The sequence below is a fragment of the Taeniopygia guttata genome, chromosome 2 (genome assembly GCF_048771995.1).
Source record: "Taeniopygia guttata chromosome 2, bTaeGut7.mat, whole genome shotgun sequence".
In the NCBI taxonomy this organism is placed as follows: domain Eukaryota; kingdom Metazoa; phylum Chordata; class Aves; order Passeriformes; family Estrildidae; genus Taeniopygia; species Taeniopygia guttata.
In genome coordinates this window covers 24937221-24959573 of record NC_133026.1, presented here as the reverse complement: position 1 = coordinate 24959573, position 22353 = coordinate 24937221, and the positions used below count along the sequence as shown (strand labels likewise).

The 22353-nt window shown below is 40.5% G+C and overlaps 1 protein-coding gene across 9 annotated transcripts in view; it reads right to left on the bottom strand.

Annotated features, from left to right (window-relative positions):
- The window catches only part of DYNC1I1 (dynein cytoplasmic 1 intermediate chain 1), a 186048-nt gene extending 163941 nt beyond the window's left edge, over positions 1 to 22107 (bottom strand). For 3 of the 9 annotated variants that reach the window (XM_041714427.2, XM_041714428.2, XM_030264702.4), the window contains exons 1-3: positions 21773 to 22103; positions 4462 to 4579; positions 2240 to 2354 (exon numbers count right to left, since the gene is read on the bottom strand). In XM_041714427.2, coding sequence (XP_041570361.1) covers positions 2240 to 2354; positions 4462 to 4569 — 223 coding nt within the window. In that variant the 5' untranslated portion in view covers positions 4570 to 4579; positions 21773 to 22103. Of the gene's footprint in view, positions 1 to 2239; positions 2355 to 4461; positions 4580 to 21772 lie in introns of all 9 variants that reach the window. The other 6 variants (XM_072925545.1, XM_072925547.1, XM_030264700.4 and 3 more) reach the window with 5 other exon arrangements.
- Positions 22108 to 22353: the final 246 nt, after the last annotated feature.

Sequence of the window (22353 nt, the reverse complement as noted above, 5' to 3'; positions counted from 1 at the left end):
AAGTCACGTAGGCAACAGAACAAACATACTATTCAAATTCTGAATTTAAATTGAAAGCCAGTGTCCATTAGATATGCTCTAAGGCTGCAGTGTGGAAATGACATCAAAAATAAAAGCTAAATAAGGAAATCAGCTAAGTTAAAATCATTTCCCAAAGATGCTGAGAATACACAGTTTACTTGGTGATTGTTTTCTTAAGTAATGTAGGTCATACAAAATTTCCATTTTGGGTGGGACATGATTTCAACACTCAAGGAAAAGTTTCCCTTGGTTTAGACACTATTTGCCCAAGCTCTTGAAATGATTTTCTCTTTGCCTTGTCAGGGCTTTTGAAGCATATTTCATGCAAAGGCAGTTTTGTTTCCTGAAACAGGAAAGGAAGTTCATAGCTCAAGGTCAGCCCAAGTTAAAGCTCTTCAGCAAAGAAATAATAAATAAAAGGGTAAAAAATATCCTGATTTCTTTTAAAATGGTTTCTCAAAAATATTAAAAATTAAGAGATGGCTCCAGTCAAGATTTAAAGCAAGTATTCTTCAAAGCAGCCACATTGAATAAAACACAAAAAGAGGGTTTAATGCAAAAGCAATATTTCCATGTGGTTTAAATCATGTGCATTTCCTTTTATAGATTTAACAGAGTAAAACTTTAAAATACTTTGTTATGCTTTACAATGTATAATGACGGACCTGTCAAGAGATTAGGATTTTCCATATGGTCAAGCATTTAATGCAGATTCTCCCTAGAGACTGTCACAGAAATGACTGCAGCATGAAAAGGGAATTCATCTTTGTGACAGCCATTTGGCAGGTTACAGGTATGTCTGGTTGTTTACATATTCCATATTCACAGAGACCTGACATCATGTGAAGGTGGAATTAAATCCTCCTTTGTATATTAATTGTGAGTGTATGTAAAGGGAACAAAATACTATTTTTAACTAAAAGGAATCATCTTACATGTGAATTTACATGTTCTTTTGACAGTTTCAAACACAAAACATTAACTAAGATAAAAATTGATAACTTGCAATATATGTGTTTGGTTAATACAATGATAAGGACATATATACTCATTCTTACATAAAAATGAGAATTTTTAATGCTATACATTAAAACTATATCTGATTTTATCTTGGACCTTTCTTTTGTATCATGATATAATTTTAAAAAAACCTATTTTATTATACATAACAATAACTTAACCATTACTTGTCAGACCATTTTCTGAGAAGTGGTGTCTAAGAGCTTCAGTCACTCTTCCATAACTTATAAAAATAGTAACTTTTCTCAATAAACGTTAGTTGATGCAAGTAATTACCTTAAATTCCAATTCAGAATGTCACTACCTACTTGCATATGCACCCAGGCATCTGTATAAGGTGCTTTCTTAAACCAAAACTTCAACATTTTGTCAAATTTGAAGTTTCTTCTATATATTATTGGCAAGAATAACCAGGGGTAAAAAGCCTAGATTCAGTCACAAAGAACTTAATGAAAAGCCTTGATAGCTCCAGAGAGGCCAAGGTTTCAGCTAAAACAAGTGAGAGTGATCCCAAAATTGAAGGAGAGGGGAAGGGGAAGGGGAAGAGAAAAAGGGAAAGGAAGGAAATTTCTTGCTTCAATAAATAAGGCAGATCTTAATGAAGGTAATCCATTCTCAAATACTGTATGTATTTTTAAACTGAAGACTTCAGGTTCTAGAACTGAAACACTGAAACCAAAAAATAGGTCAAGCACATGAAACCAGAGCAAAAGTCTACACTAGTGTCTGTTGATAAGCATTTTTCTATTTGTGATTTGGGTTTTTTAAATTTTGTTTCTCCAGTTTTGGTTAATTTTAAAAGAAACTCAGTGAGTTCCCACATGGCTATGCTTCTCGTTTCTTACAAATGTTTAATTTGAGTTTTTGAAACAAAACTTGGGGCTAATGAAGTACAGCACTTAATTTTTGAGTGAGAAGATAGGACAGTCCATCAGAAAAGAAATCACTGCTGGTATGCAAAACCAACCTGTAATATGTTCATAAAAAAATCTTGAAGAAATGAAACAGATGTTTTTGGCAATGACAAGTACTCAAAATGCCATGAGCTTGTATACGTGAATGGTATGGCAGGCATTCAAACAGAAGAGTTCACTTCACTAATACAACCAAAAATCAAAAAAGCCAAGCATGCTCTAGTAGAAAGAAAGCATTAGTTGTGGCAGAGCTGAATGCTTTACAGTGTGCTTCTCTTAAATACCTAGAGGTGGTTCTGGGGATATACCAATGCTCTGCAACAAAGCTTCTGTCTCTCTTCTTTTACGGTCTAGGTCAGAATCTTCCTGAGCTGGCTCCTTTTTCTGCTGTAGATCAGCCTGAGTTAAACCAGAAGGAAACAGAAAAGTTTATTTCATCTATAATCAGCTCTAGCAACTGTATGTGTAGAAATATTTGTATGCACTACTGATTAGTTACAATTTGAAATTAATTTTGATACTTTTAGGTAATTTATAACTTAGATAGTTTATACTGTATATATCAGTAACAGTATTTTTACCTAAATGGATGGTAAAACTGGTCTTTGCAAGGATATTTGCAAGAATTTTTACAGGACAAGGCTGGAAATTTTCTGCCTCTCGCTCAGGAGGTGCAACTTATTCAACTAACATAAAAGCTGACCACAGAACAACAGGTATCATTACCCTGAATAAAACTGACCCTTTCCTATTTATTTCAGGATCAAGAAAAAAATTTCATTGAATTTCAGTGATGTAGCTTAAGGTCCTACATTTGGTCCCAAGCTCTTGTTGGGAAAATAAAAACTCACTCATTAACTTCAATATCCAAAAGGTGCATAGGAAAGAACTGACATCTCTAAACTAGGACATTGGCAGCCCTTGGCCTACTAAAGGTCCACAAGACCTTTACCTCTCTGCTTAGCTATCTCTACCTCCCCGGAGCTTCCACATATTAGCCACTCTGATCTGTGGGCATCTAAAAACAGTAGCAGCACCTGCATTAGCCAGAATCCCACAATGAGGTTGCTCTTTTTGCTGAAACCAGAGTGCTGGAAAAGAGGACTTGTATGGTTCCTCAGACTGGTGTTGACCTTGATGCACGCACAAGAGAAAACCTGGAAATTCAGAAGCATCCTCATGTTCTCCAGTTTGGAGACAGCCAGGAAACATTGATTTTATAGTCAAGGCCCAGGCATATTCCTGTGCTTGGCTCTTCCCATGAACTATCTCACAGCACGTAGGGCTGTACACAGCTCCCCTGCAGCAGTGGGAATGGCCAAGCACCTTTGTGAGTACCAGCCTTCACTCCTGGGCCCATCTGGCACCACAGCACAGCCCATTTACTCAATTATGCACAGTAGCATTATCTGCAGGCAAGTTTCAACCACCACAAGTTCTCCACGAGGCATAAAGTCAGAGTCAGGGGACACAAAGAAAGGATCTAACAGCTCCCTTGAGCCATTAGCTCAGACCCCCTCCCTCTAATTCTTTAGTAATGAACACTGAAAGCATTACCATTTAAAGATCTGCTTATGGAGGACTTCCCCAGTGAGACCGGGAGCCTCACTGGCGTGTGTGCTGTAACTGCACAAATGTGGCTCCAACGAAAAAAGATTAAAAAGACAGCCAAAACTGGAATGCTGATTTCTTGGATCACATCACATTTCCAAGGTAATTCCATGAAATTCATGTACAATATTAAAGTGTCAGTTTAAAAGGAAACCAGTTATTAGTAAAGGATAACAGGTGCTTTAAACTACAGTAAGTGTTGACATTTGAAGGAAAGGAAGCATAATCACTTAATGCTTCTCTGACTTTGCATGAAAATGAATATCCACTCCCTGTCAATTCTCACCTCTATTCCACTAAGTGACTGAATAAAAAGAAGTACAAATCCCTTAATGATAAACCTAATGCATATTGTCAAGGACAAATAAACTAATATGTCAATCAAACTTTAACAGAACTGAAAGATGCACCCATGCCAGAAGATGAAAATGCAATTGCAATTATGTTTTACTTTACTGGAGAATAATAATTGTAAATCTGTTACCTTAGCTAATAATCAAACTAGTCTTCAGAGTACAAAAATACATATTTAGATTGTAATGGCTTGAAAAAATGTGTGTCCTCTTTCTGTCTTCCCCCACTCTTCACTCCCTTTTCTTTGAAGGAGAACCCAGGAAAAGGCATTGTGGCAAATCAATTTTTCTTTCTCCATACACATGCACATCATGTTGTCTAAACTGCTGTAATTTGACAGTGCTGTGGTTTTAAAAGCAATTCCCTCACCCCAAAATTCTCGACTAAACAGAGCTTTTTGATTTTCAGGTTAGTCTGATGTGGGTTTGAGTATCTCATTCCACAGGAGAGATACCTTGGGGCATATAATACTGAGATGTCAGAACCTCAGCAAGCCCCTTGTGCAACCATAAGGTATCTAAAAGTGGTTTTGCAAATTTACCTCTTTTTTCTTCCTTTCTTCCTCCTTCCGTTTCTTTTCTTCTCTTATCTGAGCCAAACGTTGTTTTTTGCGCTCAAGTTCTGCTTTTAAATCACTTTTGTCTGACATTTTGACTCTGCTGGAAACAAAAATATGGAAATCAAGGTGAAAATTGAATGATTACCCTATTTACTGAAAAAAAAAAAAGATAGTTAATTATATCAAAAGGGGGTTCTAAAATTGCAACAAATATATTTCTATATAAACACTGGTCCTTGGTCTACTGACATTGTACGATTCACAATTTTCATTTCAAGAAACTAGACCAGAATATCACCAAATGTGGAATATATTTTCAGACTGCCTCTATTACAAAATTACCTTTGTGAAGCAAACATATTGCTGTTCAAAATAATGCTTTAATGCTTTCAAAGTGAGTCTAAAGTCTATTGATTTCCATGATCTTCAGCAGCTCTGCCAGAGTGTAGAACTCAGATCCACAAAACAGATTCCAGGTACCAGAATCAGAGCTGCCCCAAATAGCCCCATACTTCTTAGACAAGTAATAATTTTATTTGCAAAAAAATGGAAACAGGAGAACTTTTGCTTATGCAGGTGCTTTGTACAGCTGCCAAGCAGGATCCCCTGTCCCACCAACACAGTCCCACACAGACCATCAGTTCAGTTTCAGTATCCTTCTCACATTCACCCTTTCAGCATGCACCCTCACCAAGCTATGAGCTATCCTGCTCAGGAATCTCTTCCTCCCTTTCCAGGAAAAGCTGGGCCATTCCCCCAGGAAGCTGCACACAAGGCACAAAAACCCTGCAAATCAACATTTATCTTTAATGAAACATTGCTCTGCCAACGGTCTTGTGTTTAGGTCATCTTTCCAAGAGGCAGGAGACATGCCTAACACTCCTGCTTTGATGCCAACCACACAAACTTGGCAAAATCATTTCTTCTGAAATACTGGAAGACCTCTTCCACAATTTAAACCCACTTTTCTTTAGAATAGTGATGTGAAGCCACAAATACTCTTTTTTCTTTTAAATCTCTATCAGCCTACACTTATGAACACGAGCCTTGTAAATGAAGGATAAGGAAATAAAAAGTCATTCTACACAGATACAGAGCCAGATCTTTAAAGAAGATATGATAGCAATCTTTTTCTACAGTTGTAAAACACCACCAGTGTTGCACAAATCCATTACTTAAATCACAGATTATTTATTGATTTTCTAACATCATAATCATTATGAACTGTAATCTAATTGTGTAAATACTGATTTTCTTATTAGGACTTTGTTTCAAGGACAGTTCTGATTAATATAGCCATTCGTGAAAAGAGCTAACTGTGCCTTTCCTGTTCACACATCACCAATCATCTCCTCTGCTGCAACTCAAAATCAATCAGATCAATGGCAGCGCCACATATACGCAAAGGAAGTCTATTGTTCACTTGATGCATGGGAAATTTGAATGTCAACTCTCCATAAGCATAATGAGAACTCTGCTCATATTACTGCCTGGATGGGTGGATGACCGGAGAGTAAAATTATCTGCTAAAAACTACATGGCACTTTCACCCATCATGAATTTCACTACAGACAGCAGCTTCCTCTTAAAAATGATAAAAGCCTGATAGTTAGCCTGTGAAACAGAGGATATTGCCATCAAAACATCACCTGCACATTAAGCACAACTCGGCCCCAAATGCTTTGCTGCCTTTGCAAGCATTTTCCTTGCAAATATATTTCGAATCAGACAAGGAAATCAGAATAATATTTGGAATCAGACTTGGAAACCATTTAATGAAAAGGAAAGGCATAAGAGCAGCCTAAACTCCAGCTCACACTGTCACAAATTCTGCACTTCAGCAGAGCTGCCCATGCTGGCAAGGCAGCCTTTCAAGGCCAGGGGACTCTGGTTCCAACCACAACAACTGCCAACTAATAGCATAGCTAGGAAGGACAGCTGCCAACCAGTGGGACCACTGGATACACTGGCTGCATGTGGAGGACCACCATTTCTTTATTCCTCTATCACTCTCTTCTTATCCATAATGGTATTGCTATCAATACGAGGAAACCAAAACTGTCAGAAAAAAAATTCATTTGATAACAAGTAAACTAAGCAGAAACACTTTGATCTTTGTGATGAGCTGACATCAGGGAGCTATTTTTTACATGAGAAATGCTCATATTAAAAAAACAGCATTTTAATGGCAGAGCAGGTAATGTTTTGCCTACCAATTTGTTCAGGATTTCTGTGTCTCTCTTAGATATGGCTGAAGTCCCATTTGAAGTCATTTTCGTAATCTGTTGCACACATTTGAATTCTGATTATGAAGTTACCCCTCAGAGACCTTTGGACTAGAAAGAGTTTTTGCATCCTTTTAGCTCTGCAGTTTGGCAACAGAGAGAGAGCTCCCGTTTCCTTGCAAAAAATATGCAAATGCATTTTAAGGCTACTGACAGAAACCCTGAGGGTTTGGCATCCCTTTCAAGCTGTTTGACAGATATCAATGAATGGCTTTCTAAAAATTCATTCCCTTAATGCCAGGGAAGCTAACTAGCTTTTCCCCTGATTAGAGCATCAATGGTTTAGTGCCTGGTCCCTCTTTTACAATGCTCCAGTCACGGTAATCAAATCCTATTATAACTTTGCTCTATTTTTAACAAAATAGATCTTATATACAAGAAAGACGATGTATTAAATTTCCTTCAAAGAATGTTGCCAGCACTTAGTAATAGACTTTCATCCTGAATATATTATAGTCATGCCTGAGCCCCACAGACAGCTTACTAGCCTGAAGACTGGCTATTTACAATTTTAGCACAAATTAAACACAAAGGGTACTAACCACCTTTCTTAGATGCCAGCAAGCTGGTAGCAAGCAAGGAGGCAAATGTACTTATCACTCTGCTTGGCATTAACCGTGGAGTTAACACTGTTCATTCCTGGGAGCAAATTTCTAATAAGTGCTATTCTGAGTGCCAAAAGGCATGCCACACCAAGAGAGATAAAGGCAAACGGTAAAAGAGATTTACTTTTAACATTCTCTGTGGTGCAGAATGACAGCCCAAGGCTTATGCACAGTCTAATCTCCAGCCTGGGAGAAGGCACTGGTCAGAGGAATCACTAAGGAGCATATTTTGTACTGAAGCAATTAAATCCCCTGTGTGGGAGAAGGAAAACATAGGAATAAACACCCAGAACATTGAGTTAGTGTAGAAATAATTATCACAGCAGGGCAACAGCCTGGGACTCCTCTGTTCAAGAGAGATGCAAAATCTTAGACCTTAGATCAATTTTTATTTGTTTGGCTGAGTTTATTGTCATGGTTTTAGAAGGGGACAGAGTCTTCCCACTCCAGAAGTGCTTACCACACATGCTAGCACAGGTTCTTGTTATCAGGACCTTGCATAGAGAGCACCTTCCCAAACTCCCAATACTTGGAGAAAATTCTTCCTTTGAGATACTGAAGAAAGGAGTTGGCTCCTCGTGGCATGCCTTTTAATGAAATGGAGTGCTCCATTTCAAGATGTCAGTTTTCCCCATGTGCATTAAACATGCCTCAGAGTCCCCTCTTAGGCTTGGAAACACAGTTAACTCCTTTTACACACCAGACCCAGTGCAATGGAAGCTACCCAGGCCTGTGCAAGTGCAGCACTGGCTTCCAGAGACTGCTTTCTGGGACCTCACTATCTACTGGCTTAGCTCACAGCATCCTGGATGCCCACAGTGTACACGGAAAGCTATCCCTACCATCAGTACAGGTAAAATCGAAAGAGTCTGGGTATCCTAAACTTTTCCTAAAACACATTTAAAAGCAGCTAAGATCAAGCATGCCCCAAAGTCATGAATTCCTCTTTAATGATGATTTAATGATGATAAAGGGCCCTGGGTGATCTACACTGTAAATGTCTCAGACAGGGTGAGAAGAATCCTATCCTTACAATGGTCCCAGCAGTTCCTTTTCGCTTGTCACTGTATGAGACAAGATATTAGAAAGACAATTTACATTTATCTTAAAATAATAATCATGTTTGCATAAACTTCTCTGCTGTACACAACAAATTCCAAACTACTCCACTAAGCTCATCCCACACGTAGTAACATTTCACAACCATCTCATTTGTGGTAGCAGTAAGAATGTAAATATGCAAACAACAGCCTTTAGTCCTTGGGTGGACTAAAAGCCATGCAAGTACTTTTACATGTGCCAGCCAGTTTTACTACAGCTTTATAAGCTACAAGGTCTTTATCAATTATCACTATCACCATATTTGAGCAGATATTTTTTCAAAGCATTTCTATGAGCACTTAACAGAAGAAACAGTCACAGATATCTAAAAAGTTTTACTTAAATTTCAGTACCAATAAGTAGATACTTAGAGTACAAACCAGAAGAACAGGTACAAAGAGTTGCAAGATGTGTACGTAGACTAAATATAGGAAAAAATAAGCCCAAATGCCCAATGTATATCAAATAAAATAAAAAGATAATTACAACAGTGCACTTTTTAAGCAGAAAAATTAAACAATATATCAGATCTCCCTTCTCTTCCAGCCTGTTCTTTGTATTTGCTAGGATAGCATTTTGCCTGCATGCTTTTGCCAAGCTCATTGAAAAAGGAACCTAAGTTTCCAAATCTGGTAGCCCATAAAAAAATCCTACAGATTTTGCTGCTTTTTGGCGTTTACAGGATTTTTACATGCTGCACTAGAGTAGAAATTTTCCAAAAGGACTAGGAATTTTACCCTTCAGGAGCCCTGAGCTTTTTCCTGGTTTGTGAATTCCTGTCCTTTTTGTTATTATCTCTGTTGCAATTACCAAGGGTGTTCATTAAATACTGTTACATATGGCATTAGTCATCCTATATAACTAATTATAAATAATTGATTCATTAATTAACTTCTCTGAAATAAATAGGCAGCATCTAGCATTTAGAGATGGTGTACATGTATTATTCATATGCCTTCATAAATAGCCAGTTATTTGAGTCCAAAACTGCAAAACATATACGTGTGAAATGCAAAAGATGTAGCACAATAAAATATATTACTCACTGTTTTTGGTTTTAAAGAATGGGTTTATAGAGTAAATGGGAGTACCATTACTACTGAAACTCTAACATGTGAAATGTTTCACTGGAAAAAAATTATTCATTTCTATAACATACTGTATTTATCTCTACTTGGTACAAATTAGCATATTTCCTACAGACAGAAATATTATATATTTTTACAATAGAAAAAAATTCCCATGAGATCTACCTAAGACTTCCACAACTTTGAAGTGTGCATGCGAAGTATGAAACTGTACAAAGCAGATAAACAGCTTTGGTCTGCAAGAAACCAGAGGGAGTTGCTACCCTAGTATAAATATATTCTAATACATCACATTCATTTGAAAATAATGTTTGAAACACACTTCAAATGGGCAAGAGGGGCTAGAAGCATCTCAACAGCAATTTTTAAATAAACATGAGTGCCTCTTTCCATCATGCATCAGAATTTGTACTTGACTTCAGTCGAATAACATAAATAATTTTGCTAAATGGGCACATAAATGTTTATGAAATCACAACAATGAGCAAATATTTGCAGCTGCAAAAACTCAGCATTTGGAGTATTTAAAGGAATCCTCTCTGTGTGATGAATTCAGGAAAACACTAAGTAAAATTGGAGAGACTAAGTATTTTTTCTACATAACCTTGAGGCAAAATAGTCAGGCTTTTTTTTACACTGCATCTGTGTATTTATCTATAAATAAAAATGGTTGTCAAGCGTTACATTTCAGGGAATGTACCATTTTTATCCTTCAGCTTCTGAACATTTCTAGCAGATGGGCAAAGGTCTTGTACTTTGTTCTGTAAAGGTTTACAAATTACAAGCATCCAGAGATTTGGTTCTGTGCTTCCTCCTGGTTGCTACGCAACAGGTCAGCACATCTCTAGCCTATTTATTTTGATGCTGTCAGGGTATAAGAGATGTACCCACAACTGTTCAGTTACACATCCCTTAGAATCCATTGCCATTTAATCTTTTCACTCTTGCTCTCCCATAATATATGGGGAGAACCCCCCTACTACACAATTAACTCAGCTTCAGCAGAATTGTAGGGTCTCCACAAGGCAGCATGTGAGCCAAACCCTACTACTGCCCATTCTTCCAACAGCAGGGGTAGTGCCAATGAAGCAACACCTTCTTGTCATCCCTATCTCTCATGCCCTTTTAGTCTCTTAAATTTACCATGATTTTTTCAATTCAAATATGATGCCTCAGGTTTTAGCTTTTACGTTTTTTCGGATTCTGTGCTGCTTTAGTGTCTAGTTCTGAGCTTCATATTAGCGGATGGTAAGTTCTCTTCACAGAATAGGTAGACAAAACAATTCCTTCACAGCTGGGAACCAAGGACAAATGATCCAAACCTCAAACCCAAGAGCATAAACAATGTCAGAATTAAGAGAGAAAAACAAGAAGGATGGGACTTCATAATCTAAAGCTATAACTGGACAATTAACTCCAATATGCTAATGGACCAGAACTTATAAAAGTGAGAGACCCCGTGACTAGTTTTCCACTTTGTGACCATTTTGGGTTCATCTTGGGTGTATCCCTGCCTGGGCTCTTGTACTGCCCAAGGCGGATCTATTGAGACCTCCTAATAAATACCTACTTAATTCTTTAACTCCGTCTAGCCTCTGTTCTATGTCAGCCTTCACAAGGCATCAAACAAACCCAGTGCCATGGAAGAGACACCATGGAAAGCTGAATGGAAGAAGCCACTGGCAACAACTCACTGGAGATGAGCAACAAACACACAACATTCCAGCATGAAGCAGAATGAACCCAAGGACTCATACTAACATGTCACTCCAGCAAAACTACTGCACGTCTTGCACCAAATATGTTCCCTTTATATTGAATCCCATAGAACCAACTGCATATATCACCTCAAAGAAAACTGAATTTTAAATAGTTTTAAATAAATAAAACTATTGAATAAATAGGTCTTTCAAATGTCTTGGATTTTCTCTCATAAGCATTAATGAGCACAGTTATAACTGCACAGTGATCTCAGATGTGCTTCTGTGAGACGGTCCTTAATGATGCAGCAGCCAATACTGAGGGGATCTGACTGAGGAATTGTGCCCCAGTTACAAAGAGCAGATGTTTTTAACAAAGCAACCACTTGCATGCTTGACAACATTTAGATCTTGCAGAATACAAGATTTCTAAGCATTCTTGATCACTGCCCTCTCTATCAGCTTCTCTCTCTGTTATCTTTTACTGTTTGGCTGCAATAACACCCAGGATTCCATATGTGGCTCTGCATATAGCTGGGAATTGACATAACAAAATTCCAACTTTTGTGACTCTACATTCCCCACACATTAGCTGGTCTTTCTCATTGGGATTGTGTTTTTTTTTTGTGGATTTCCCAGCTTGCTCCAGAGAGGAATTGCAGAATGAACAGATCAAGAGCAGCCCTTCTGAGAAGGACTTAGGGGTGCTGGTGGATGAGAGGCTGGACATGAACCAGCAATGGGCACTCCCAGCCCAGAAAGCCAAACCAAACTGGGCTGCAGCAAAAGCAGCGTGGCCAGCAGAGTGACAGAGGGGATTCTACCCCTCTGCTGTGCCCCAGTGAGACCCCACCTGCAGTGCTGCATACAGCTCTGGGGCCCCACTAGATTGGCTATTAGGAAGGACATGGACCTGTTGAAGTGAGTCCAGACAAGGCCACCAAGTTGATCAGAGTGATGGAGTACATCTCCTGTGAGGAAAGGCTGAGAGATTTGGATTTGTTCAGCCTGGAAAAGAGTAGACTTTGGGGCGACCTAATTGCAGTTTTTCAGTACCTGAAAGGAGCCTACAAAAAAGGGAGAGAGACTTTTTATAACAGTTGGAAGTGACAGGACAAGAGGAAAGAGATTCAAACTGAAAAAGAGTAGGTTTAGATTAGCTATGAGGAAAAAAGTTTTTACTGTGAGGGTGGTGAGGCACTGGAACAGGCTGCCCAGAGAAGCTGTGGATGCACCATCCCTGGCAGTGTTTAAATGCCAGGTTGGATGGAGCTCTGAGTGAAAGGTGTCTCCATCCACTGAAGGGGCTTTGAATTACAAGATCTCAAAGGTCCCTTTCAAACCCAGTCATTATATAATTATAATTGTGACCTAACAGGGTAATTTAAAGGTGTTTTCTGACATTAAAAGACAACCAAATGCAAGCTGTAAATTTGTAAGATTTTAGAGATGGATAATGTGAGAGAGGTAACAATCTAAACCTCAAGCCGCAGGTCACTAATCTAGAAAAATAAGAGCCTTGTATTTAATGTCTTTGATTTCAATTTCTTTGGTATGTATTTCTTATACAATGATCATCTGCTGCTCTCATTTACATGACCACTTCTTCAAAACCTATATAAAATATCTTGTTCATCATAACACCACCAAAATGCCTCCCAGGGGTAAATTTAATGATTACTGAGACCTGAATCGAATTTTGCTTCAGGTTGTCTGCTAGTCTCTCCTGAAGTGGACCAAAGAGTCATTTTTATCTTCCTGAAAATATTTCAGCCATTAAAACATGTAATTTCATTTCATACTGGGGGCTAAAACTGACCCCTCTGACTTTTCCACCCTCCTCCTGAGATAACCCTAGTGGTACATGGCTGCAAAGTGATACTTAAAGCCATTTACCCAAACATGAAAAATGCATGCTCCAGTGTCTGCTTCTTAACCCAGATATGACAACTGCCAGAGAGACATCAAAGAACAAGCTATGCTGCCACCACACAGGTTCTGCTGGAAGATTTACCCACATATCGTTTCTTTCTTATAACAAAATATGCTTTGCTTTGCCGCTGATGTCTGTAAGGATGTAACTAGGTCAAAAATATTACATATTGATTTCAGCTCTGAAGTCAAGATGGCTAAAGATTTAGAAAACAGGGAAGAGCTCTGGCTGTAAGAAATATACAGAAAGGTCTCAAAAAGTAGAATAAACAACACTACCATTCTCTTTGTACTTCCCAGGGCTTATCTGGCAGTACCAACAAAGCAGATGAATGCTCAGAGCCTGCCTTAGCCAAATATCCCTGCTGATCGACAGAAGAGAAAAAAGGTATGTCCAGATAACAAGGCAAGATGATAAATGCAGATGTCTGACAGCGTAATTTAAAGGACATATGCAAAGAATTTGAATATGAGAGAGGACTAAGAATCAAGAAATCTATTCCATTTACCTTTTCTGCGATAAAAGCGTTACACCCAAATAGGAGAAACATGTTTTGGGGTTTGTTTATTTGTTGGCTTGTTTGTGGTTTGGTTGGTGGGGGACAGGGGGTGGGGGGGAGGGTTGGACATTTTTTGTCTTGGGAAGACTGAAACACACATTGCTAGGGTGACTGTGGGCTAATGAGTGAGAAGGACTGGAGGAATGGAGATTGCATTCTTGATCATCAAAGCTATTTTCTATTAATCTCTTTTCTGCAAAGATTCATTGGACCAGAAGAAGCAGATGCGAGAGAGCGAATATTAATCCCTAAGAGAGGCCCCAGGGTTCTAGTCTTTGTTTCAGAGTTAGTTTATATTATACACAGTGACTGTTTAGTTTACAATACAATGCTGTATTTAGTATCTGGAGCTAAAGATTCCTGTTTCTTCCTGAGCATTTGAAGCACGGTGATAAAGAGTGCTTTCTATTTCTCCCACAAGTTCTGTTGCACTCAAAGAAACTTTAATACTTTAGACTTATGTGAAGCAGCTTCAGGGGGAAAGACTGGAAAGGTACTTAGTGCAGAAGACATATAGTCTGCTGGTCAGAGCACAGATGAAGGCAAATATCTCTTTAAGGAAAAGTAAACATTACCTGAGACTCCTTTACTTGAGGTGATTCCCATTACAACCAGGAGTAGATGGTGTCAGCTGCAGCTAGGCGTGGAGTGCACAGTCTGGCACATGAGATTGAGGAACTAGAGATGAACTAGATGGAGCAGCCTCAGAGAGACAGGGCAGACACAAGGGCTGGGGTGGAGTCTGGGGGCTCAAGGGTAAGAACACATCAGAAAAGTCCAAAAAAGACAAAAAAGTGAGTTTCTAGAGACTTCCTGTGCTTCAGGAGCCAGGCGAAAGCCAAGCTGATTTTTGAGGACAGAAATTTTAGTTTCTGTTTCCCATACCATTTCATCAGTTTAGATGCAGCTGAGCTTCCAGTTTGGGGAATTCAAGTATGCATTCCAGGTTTAAGATGTGGACATGTTCTGCACTTTAAGCACAGCCTCCGACAAAGGCAATGCTGACTGCACATGAGCTCTTCTCTTACAAGTCCCTGTACTAAATTATGGGGCAATCACATCCCTGGAGCACACTGCAGGACACCTCCAGAAGCAAGCCTTAGTGCATGGCTCAGTACACCAGGACCTTGGCTCCAGAATTTGACACCAAGACATTAGTTAGACACCACCAGCTCTCTTCAAATGGGGAAGGTGATATAGACAGTTTTGGAAAATATATCAACATGTACTAATGGTTGTCAAAATACTGGACCACTGAAGGTCCACAAGGCAACTAGAAATGATCCATGTCTGGTTTTCAGCCACATTAAACTGTTAAACTACAGATCATTGCAGTATCAGAAGAGAATCAGAGAGAACCAAGAAGTAAGTGGGTAATAGTTAAAGTTAATCCTCTAGCAAAAGTGGACATTGCATGATATGAGAAAGTACATCAGTGTTATTGACATATATATATACACATACACAGTACCTCAAGAAAAATAACACAAAAAATGCAAAGCAACCAACTTTAATTATACTTACTCCTAATTCATAATTTGATTTAGTGAGATCAGAAACTTTCTTGGGAAAAAATGAAACTTAATTAAACTTTACTGAATGAACATTGAGGAGGCATGATCTACCTTTAAAGACTTAAAAATCCACACTAGTATTAAATAATATTACTGCTACATTTTATTATAATTTTGTTCAAAAAGACTGATATGTCAGTGTGAAAGTCTAGAGTTTTTTATTTCCCTGTCACAGATAAGTAAACAATAATACCCAGTAAGTGTTATTTATGTATATAAAGGCTGCTGTAAAAGGTGTGGACAGCACCAGTACTAAGGCTGAAACACAGAACTTTTTCCATCTTAGCCCCTAACAAAGACTATAATTTACTGTAATCTTTTGAGTTCTATGCTTTAAGCATACGGGAAAAATCTTAAGGCTCTTTAACTTATAATTATCAGAAAAAGTACTGAATTTGCACAAGGTGTTTTCAAAATATTTTCAGAGGCCCTTAAAGGTTGAGAAACTAGGCTTTCCTGCATTTTCTTGCCATTCAGCTTTCTGTGAAAAAGAAAATATTGTGGGAAATAAAGGGACAGTTTTCCCATGGGCTCTTTCAGTACAAAGAGAGAATGGCATCACTGTTTTTTTTATGTTGTCTCCAGTACAATACCCTCCTATCCCATCAGCACAATTTTTCTTGTATTATTATTACTGCTGTGGAGATAGTGAAAGGCAATAATACAACATTCACAGGCTTTGCCAAGTGCAGCAGATTATGTACATGAATAGCTAACTGCACACTAGGTGGTATGATTTAGGTCAAATTTCTTGTTTCATTCCAAAAGATTATTGATTTTTAAGCCATTCATTGTTTAGTGCACAACACAGTTTACAGTCATAAGCACATATAACCTGAACTATCTTTTCTCTGGTTTTTGCAGAAGTAATTTGTGTTCCTAGGCAATGAAGACTGGCAGAAGTTGATAGTCTGTAACAAAGTGCTACAGGCGTGTGACAAAGCTCTATGAACAGGTTGAGCTAAAAAGGACAAAGAATTAATTCATTTGGGACAAGCTATGATCTAAAATAAATCAGAATTATGATACAAACTACCTTCTGGTTTAGCAATTGTTTAAAATGTAACAAGAAACAAACTGATGAAAGAAACAATAATGTCATATGACTTTGAATCGTGAGATTAATAAAAATGGCAAATCTTTTATATTACTTAAAGAGAAGAAAAACATGTATTATGAAATATCACATGATTTTAGATAGTCCCCCAACTTTGTGCTGTGAGAATATGAGAAGAAATTCTTTTAAAAGCTCAGTGTCAGTGGAATAGTCTTTAAACCACGACAGACAGGTTTAAATATAAGAAAATATTAGGAACAGGCTGGGTTGATTTGTTGGTTTTTGTTTGGTTGGGTTTTTTTCCCTGTAACCCTGCTTTATTACATATTTTAATTTCTGGAAATATATAATAGCAATCATTTGAAATGTCTTTGCCCCAATTACCAAGTGACCTGGTAACCACTCGGATCCTAACAGTGGTGGCCTAATGTGCAAAACACAAAACAAGGGCATGCCTGGAATAGTAAGGTTTTAATATGACTCTCTATGCCCTTTAAAAGCTAAGATCTGTTTTAATGGGTACAAAATAGAAGGGGTGAATAGTTTTAGGCAAGAGAAATCCATATTTTCCCAGCACGTGGTCTAAGACCTACAATGATTAACTTTCAATCCTAACATGGCATAGTTTCAGTACTAACATAGCATAGCTTTTCCTCTCAAATTCAGCCTGAAAATATTAGAATAAAGGAAGGCTTGATATAAAGTGATATAAATAGATAAGAAATATATCCTCTATTATACTTATTTTCATTTAATCATACCAGGTGGTTTTTTGTCTTTGCCTTCCTATAACTCCCCATTGTTTGAAAACAAAATACACTGCATCTTTCTGCTGGGCTAAAGTGAAAAATTAATAACTGAGGAGCAGGATTTGGAATTATTTGTACCACATCACAGCTGGAGGGAGAAAAGACCAAGGAACTAATATAATTTCTATGCTAGGGAGAGAAAACAAAGGGGAGGGGAAAGGAAGAGAAGGCCAGCAAGAAGGGAATGTGATGTTAAGACAAATAGATAAGAAATATATCCTAAGAAAGAAACATATAGATAAGAAAGTACTGAGTTAAAGAGAAAAGGGTAAGCCTCAAAGAATGACAGTAAGTAGGAAAGGAAATGTGAAGAAAAGATACCACTTCACAAAGAAAAAAAGTTAAGTCCTTAAAAGATTCCTTCTGTAATTGTTTTCTGCTGAGTGGCAATAAATGAGCCTTCTCCTTTTAGCAAATTATTGATTAATTATTCTAGGGCCAAGCAGGGACACTCAGCCAGCATCTGGGGAACACAAAGGATAGAACTGCACTGGTTCAGAAGGGCTCCCAGGAAGTCTGCTTCTCAGGTTGATGTAACTTTTCTCTCCAGATCAGCTGATTCCCAGGCATGAGAGAAGTGTTAAATATAAAACATGTACTTCTAACTGTACGATTAAGAGCCAAGAATCACAAGAGACATCTAAGCAGCTATTTCATCAGGTAACACAGATATCTGCACACAGGTCAATGCAGCAATTAGACAGGGACTCAAAAACTCCATTAAGTCAAGGCAAAACTCTCATTTCCTTCAATAGTGTTTGGAGAAGTATCATGGCTTTCAAACAATGAAGGCAGCTGACCTCTGCCATCACTCTTTGGGCTCGGTTTGCCACCAGAGAAGCCAGAGAGAAATTCCCATTACTGTCATCAGTGATAGGGCTGACACCTCTGTCCTTAAACTTGAGCATGGACTTAGAGTGATAGCCACAAAAGGCTTCAAGAAATGGTCACTCCTGCTCCATGCCTTCCCCATGCTGCACAACACTCCCAGACACTCATTAGCATGCTTTTGCCTCACAAGGTACAACAAAAAGTGATGAAGATGCACAGTAAAAAAGAAGGTTTATAGCTCAGGAGGATTCGGTACGTCACCTGCCACAGATTATCAGAGGCGTCTTGTATCTCTAATATCTAGTGGCTCAGACATGAGTCTGCTTCACAGCTTCCTGCAGCTCCTGCCATCTGCCTGGAAGTAGCCATTTTCCCAGAAAAGCTGGCAAGATGATGCCACATAAAATGAACAGTACTGGGGGAGCAAGCTCATGTATACTGTCTTATTTTGAGGCTTGCAGATGGCCAAGTGAACAACAGCTCCCAATGTCATCTCTAACTAGGAAGAGTTAGCACACTTTTAGATGGATTATTACCAAGTAGCAAAGGGACATATTGCATCAATCTGAGATTTAGACTGAGTCAGGGTCTCTTTGTGAAGCAGTGTCATTCCTGCATTTCCATTTCTGCACACTCACAAACAGATGAGGGCAAGACCATTCAAGCCCTCACCTGAAATGCAAGCCTCCATATGGACATGTAAATGTGTACTCACCTGCAGGACTTGTGTTGCTCTGGCAAACAGAAATAAAGCTGCTCTGGCAAAAGCATAGTTTTACTAACACAAGTTTCATCTGCACTAAGGGCATTTTGCCATCATATTCCATCAGTATTTTGGCTGGAAAATGTGCCTTTTAAACACAGATTACATCTAGAGTCATTATGGCTTCTTTCACTTAAGGTTTTTAAAATAAAATTGGTATTAGATGAGTATTGCACTGAGAGGTCATTATGTCTGACTATGGCTGCAGAAAGCCTGAGACTATCTCTGCACATATGAATTACCCTGTGCACCTCAGTGAGGATTTCAGTGTTACTTCCCTCCAACTTCTCTGAAAATTAAAGCCCATGGAAATGACAAGGAAGACAATCCTGTTAACATGCCACCACCACCTCCAAGCAGCAACTCATTTTGGCACTAGGTGTTGGTAACTCTGAAGGATCCCTAATTCTGCTACCAGTCAAACCAAGCCAAAGGAGCTCAACGGGGCACTTGAAGCACAGCCCTGGTTAAGTAGTCCTAGAGAGTGACCACAAATATGTTTAAAATCTCTGTGAGAAGTTAAGTTTGAGGAGCTGAAAGATACCACATGATTAACTGATACACTAGCAGGAGTAAATGAAGCTTTCAAAAACAATACTTTCTTACTCTACCCTAAATGTTTTTTCTACTTCAATCCCTTATCTTTTTCCCTTCCAGCCCATTTCACATCATTGTCCAATATCCTGCAATGGTGGTGCCTCTAACACAGCCCATTATTAGAGCAACTAGCTCAGTCTAGTATTCCCCCTCTCTCTTCTTGCATGCTGGAAAACAGAGGGCAGCAAGGAATGCTTTTTGAAACCTGTCTTACAAAAGAAAAGAAGACCAAGAGACTGAATCTGTTAACTTATTTAAAAATAAGGCAGGTAAATTCTCGTTGCATCGTTTAGAGTATCTACACTGAACACAGCTGCTAAAGCAAAGCTTTTATCTATGGGAGGCAAAACAGGAACTAGAAACCTGAAGTTGGAAAAATACACTGAAAAACAAACACATTTCAATAATGAAAAAAATAGCCACTGAAAGGCATCACAAAGGAGGGCAGTTCACTGCCCTTCCTTCTATAGAAAGAGCTGGAAGGTCAGCTTCTTAATTTAAGTTCTGCTGGGTACAAAAGAATATTTCCCTGTATATTCTTTGAGTAGCCAGATCTCCAAACTTCCAGTAATTACTGCATGTGTAAGGTGTGTTTTATTGCTGCTCCTTTAAAGATTCCTCTCCTAAACTGTGGATAAGGCAGCACTACAGTTAGTGAATTTTTTTATGGTAGACTAATTAGAGGCAGAGGTGCTTAGAGCTGAGAGAAATCTAGCCAATCTAACTCTAAACCATCATTTGGATCTCCATATACCTGGCCCTCAGAAGTCCTGCTTAACAAGGAAGATGATGGTAAGTCCCGGTCTTCGAATCAGTCTGTCCACAGAGAAGGTTCAGAAGGGACAACACATTTTGTATTTTTACGAACTATAAATGGAGGATTTTGAGAAAAGAAAACAAAGCAGAGGATGCACTGGTGTCACAGTGAGCACTCCCATGAGGTGAAAACCCAGATGTAGCCCCAAAGTTTGTATTGAAGAAACCATTTCTTGCAGAAAAATGCTGCAAATTATAAAAGGAATTTTATTTGCCTTCACTAAATATGGAGAATGTTACTAGAGATGCCCTCTCAAATGAAAATAAAAACAAATAAAAAAAAGAGCTTAAAAGAATCAGAATAGCAAACATGTAACCTTCCCCCCTTAACTTAGCAAGAACAGATGAGGCACTTCAACAAAACACATTGGTGGTAACAGAACTTAAATTCCCCAATTGCTCTGATAACACCATGTATCAGGAGACAAGCAGTCCTGGGACCTGGTATTTCCATTCTGAAACAGGTTTTGCAGTCCCGTGCTTCATGATATTTAGTGCAATTTCCAATGTTATTTAAAGTCCTCAAGAAGAAGTGAAGCACTGACAAAATCCTGTATGTCAGGATAAATTTCCAGGTACGAGTGCCAAAGTCATATGCCAGCTTCATGTCAGGTCCTTCCATCTCATGCCCTCTATATTAGCAGGCTAGATTGCTTGATCTGCCAAGAATCCTTATGTTATATGCATTTATAGCTCAAATATTTACTTTGTGTCAATGGCAGTATTGACAGAAAAACAAACTTTCTTCCAGCTCATAAAACAGGGGCTTTGTCTAGGAAATCTGGGGCCTTATGTTCTCTGCTGACCATGGGGGATTCCCGGGATGATGTAACTGCAAGTAACATTCTTTTGAAAATCTATTTCACTGGACTACCAGTGAAAAAGGCCTCTGGCTGACTCCCTCCTTCTCTCACCCTTTTACGGAATCACCTTAAGAAGGAGGAAAGATCTATTTGCTGTCGTCCTGGACTTGAGCAAACCTGCTACCGCTCACGCTGTGTGAAGAATTACAGATGAAAAACTTTTACCACCCCCTTTTGCTTTAAGCTGTTGGGCGCTCAGGCACCAGCCGAGAGCCTGCGGCCGTCACTCAGCACCGGGGCCGAGAGGCGCCCCAGGGACCGGAGCAGGTGCCGCGGCCGGCGAGGCTCGCTCACCGCAGCCCTCCCGCCGGCAAGCGCCAGGCCGCCGGAGCCTACCCAAGGCGAGGGCTGGCCGGGATGCCCGCTCGCCCAGCCGGGATGCCCGCTCGCCCAGCCGGGATGCCCGCTCGCCCAGCCGGGGATGCCCGCTCGCCCAGCTGGGGATGCCCGCTCGCCCAGCCGGGGATGCCCGCTCGCCCAGCCGGGATGCCCGCTCGCCCAGCCGGGGATGCCCGCTCGCCCAGCCGGGATGCCCGCTCGCCCAGCCGGGCCGCCTGCCTGGGGAGCGCCTCCGGCGGTCGCACCAGGCTCCGCGGCCGCTGCGCATCCCGCGGAGCGACTCCCGCCCCGCTTCTCCGCCGCCAGCGCCGGGCCCAAGGGCAGCCCCCACTCGCCCCTCCGGTCCGGCCCCGCCGCCCCGCGGGTGCCTCACCTCCGCCGGCGCCCGGGAGATGCGGAGCGGCTCCCGGCGCCTCGCAGCCCTCACCGAGCCCGCGCCGCGGGGAGCAGAGGGATGCCCCGCTGACTGAAGGGCTGCTGCCAGTAGCTGCGCCCAGCCGAGCCGAGCCGAGCCGTGCTGCCCGCCGCTGCGGCAGCACCGCCGCCGCCGCCGGCTGAATATGCTGTCTCACGGTGGACAGGCTCCTCCCGAGAGCTGCTGCTGCCGCTTTCCTCCTCCCGCCTCCTCCTCCCCTTTCTCCGCCCGCGCGGCCCCGGTAGAGACACCCGCGCCGCCGCCCCTGGGGCCGGGCCGGGGCCGCGGGGCCGCGGGGCAGGTGGCGGCGGAGGGGCGGGCTCAGCGTCCCCGCCCGGCCCCCCGGCAACTCCGGCCTGAAGTGTGCTCGCTCGGCTCCGCGATGTTCCCCTCGCTGTCACCCCCACAGTGGCGCATCTTCGCCCCGGGAGCAGCACAACACCGGCTTCACCGTCAGCCCCACGACAGCCCGGGCAGCATCCACCGCCGCCTCCACAGACAGCATCCTGACACCATCGTATTGCAGCAGCCGGCAGCCC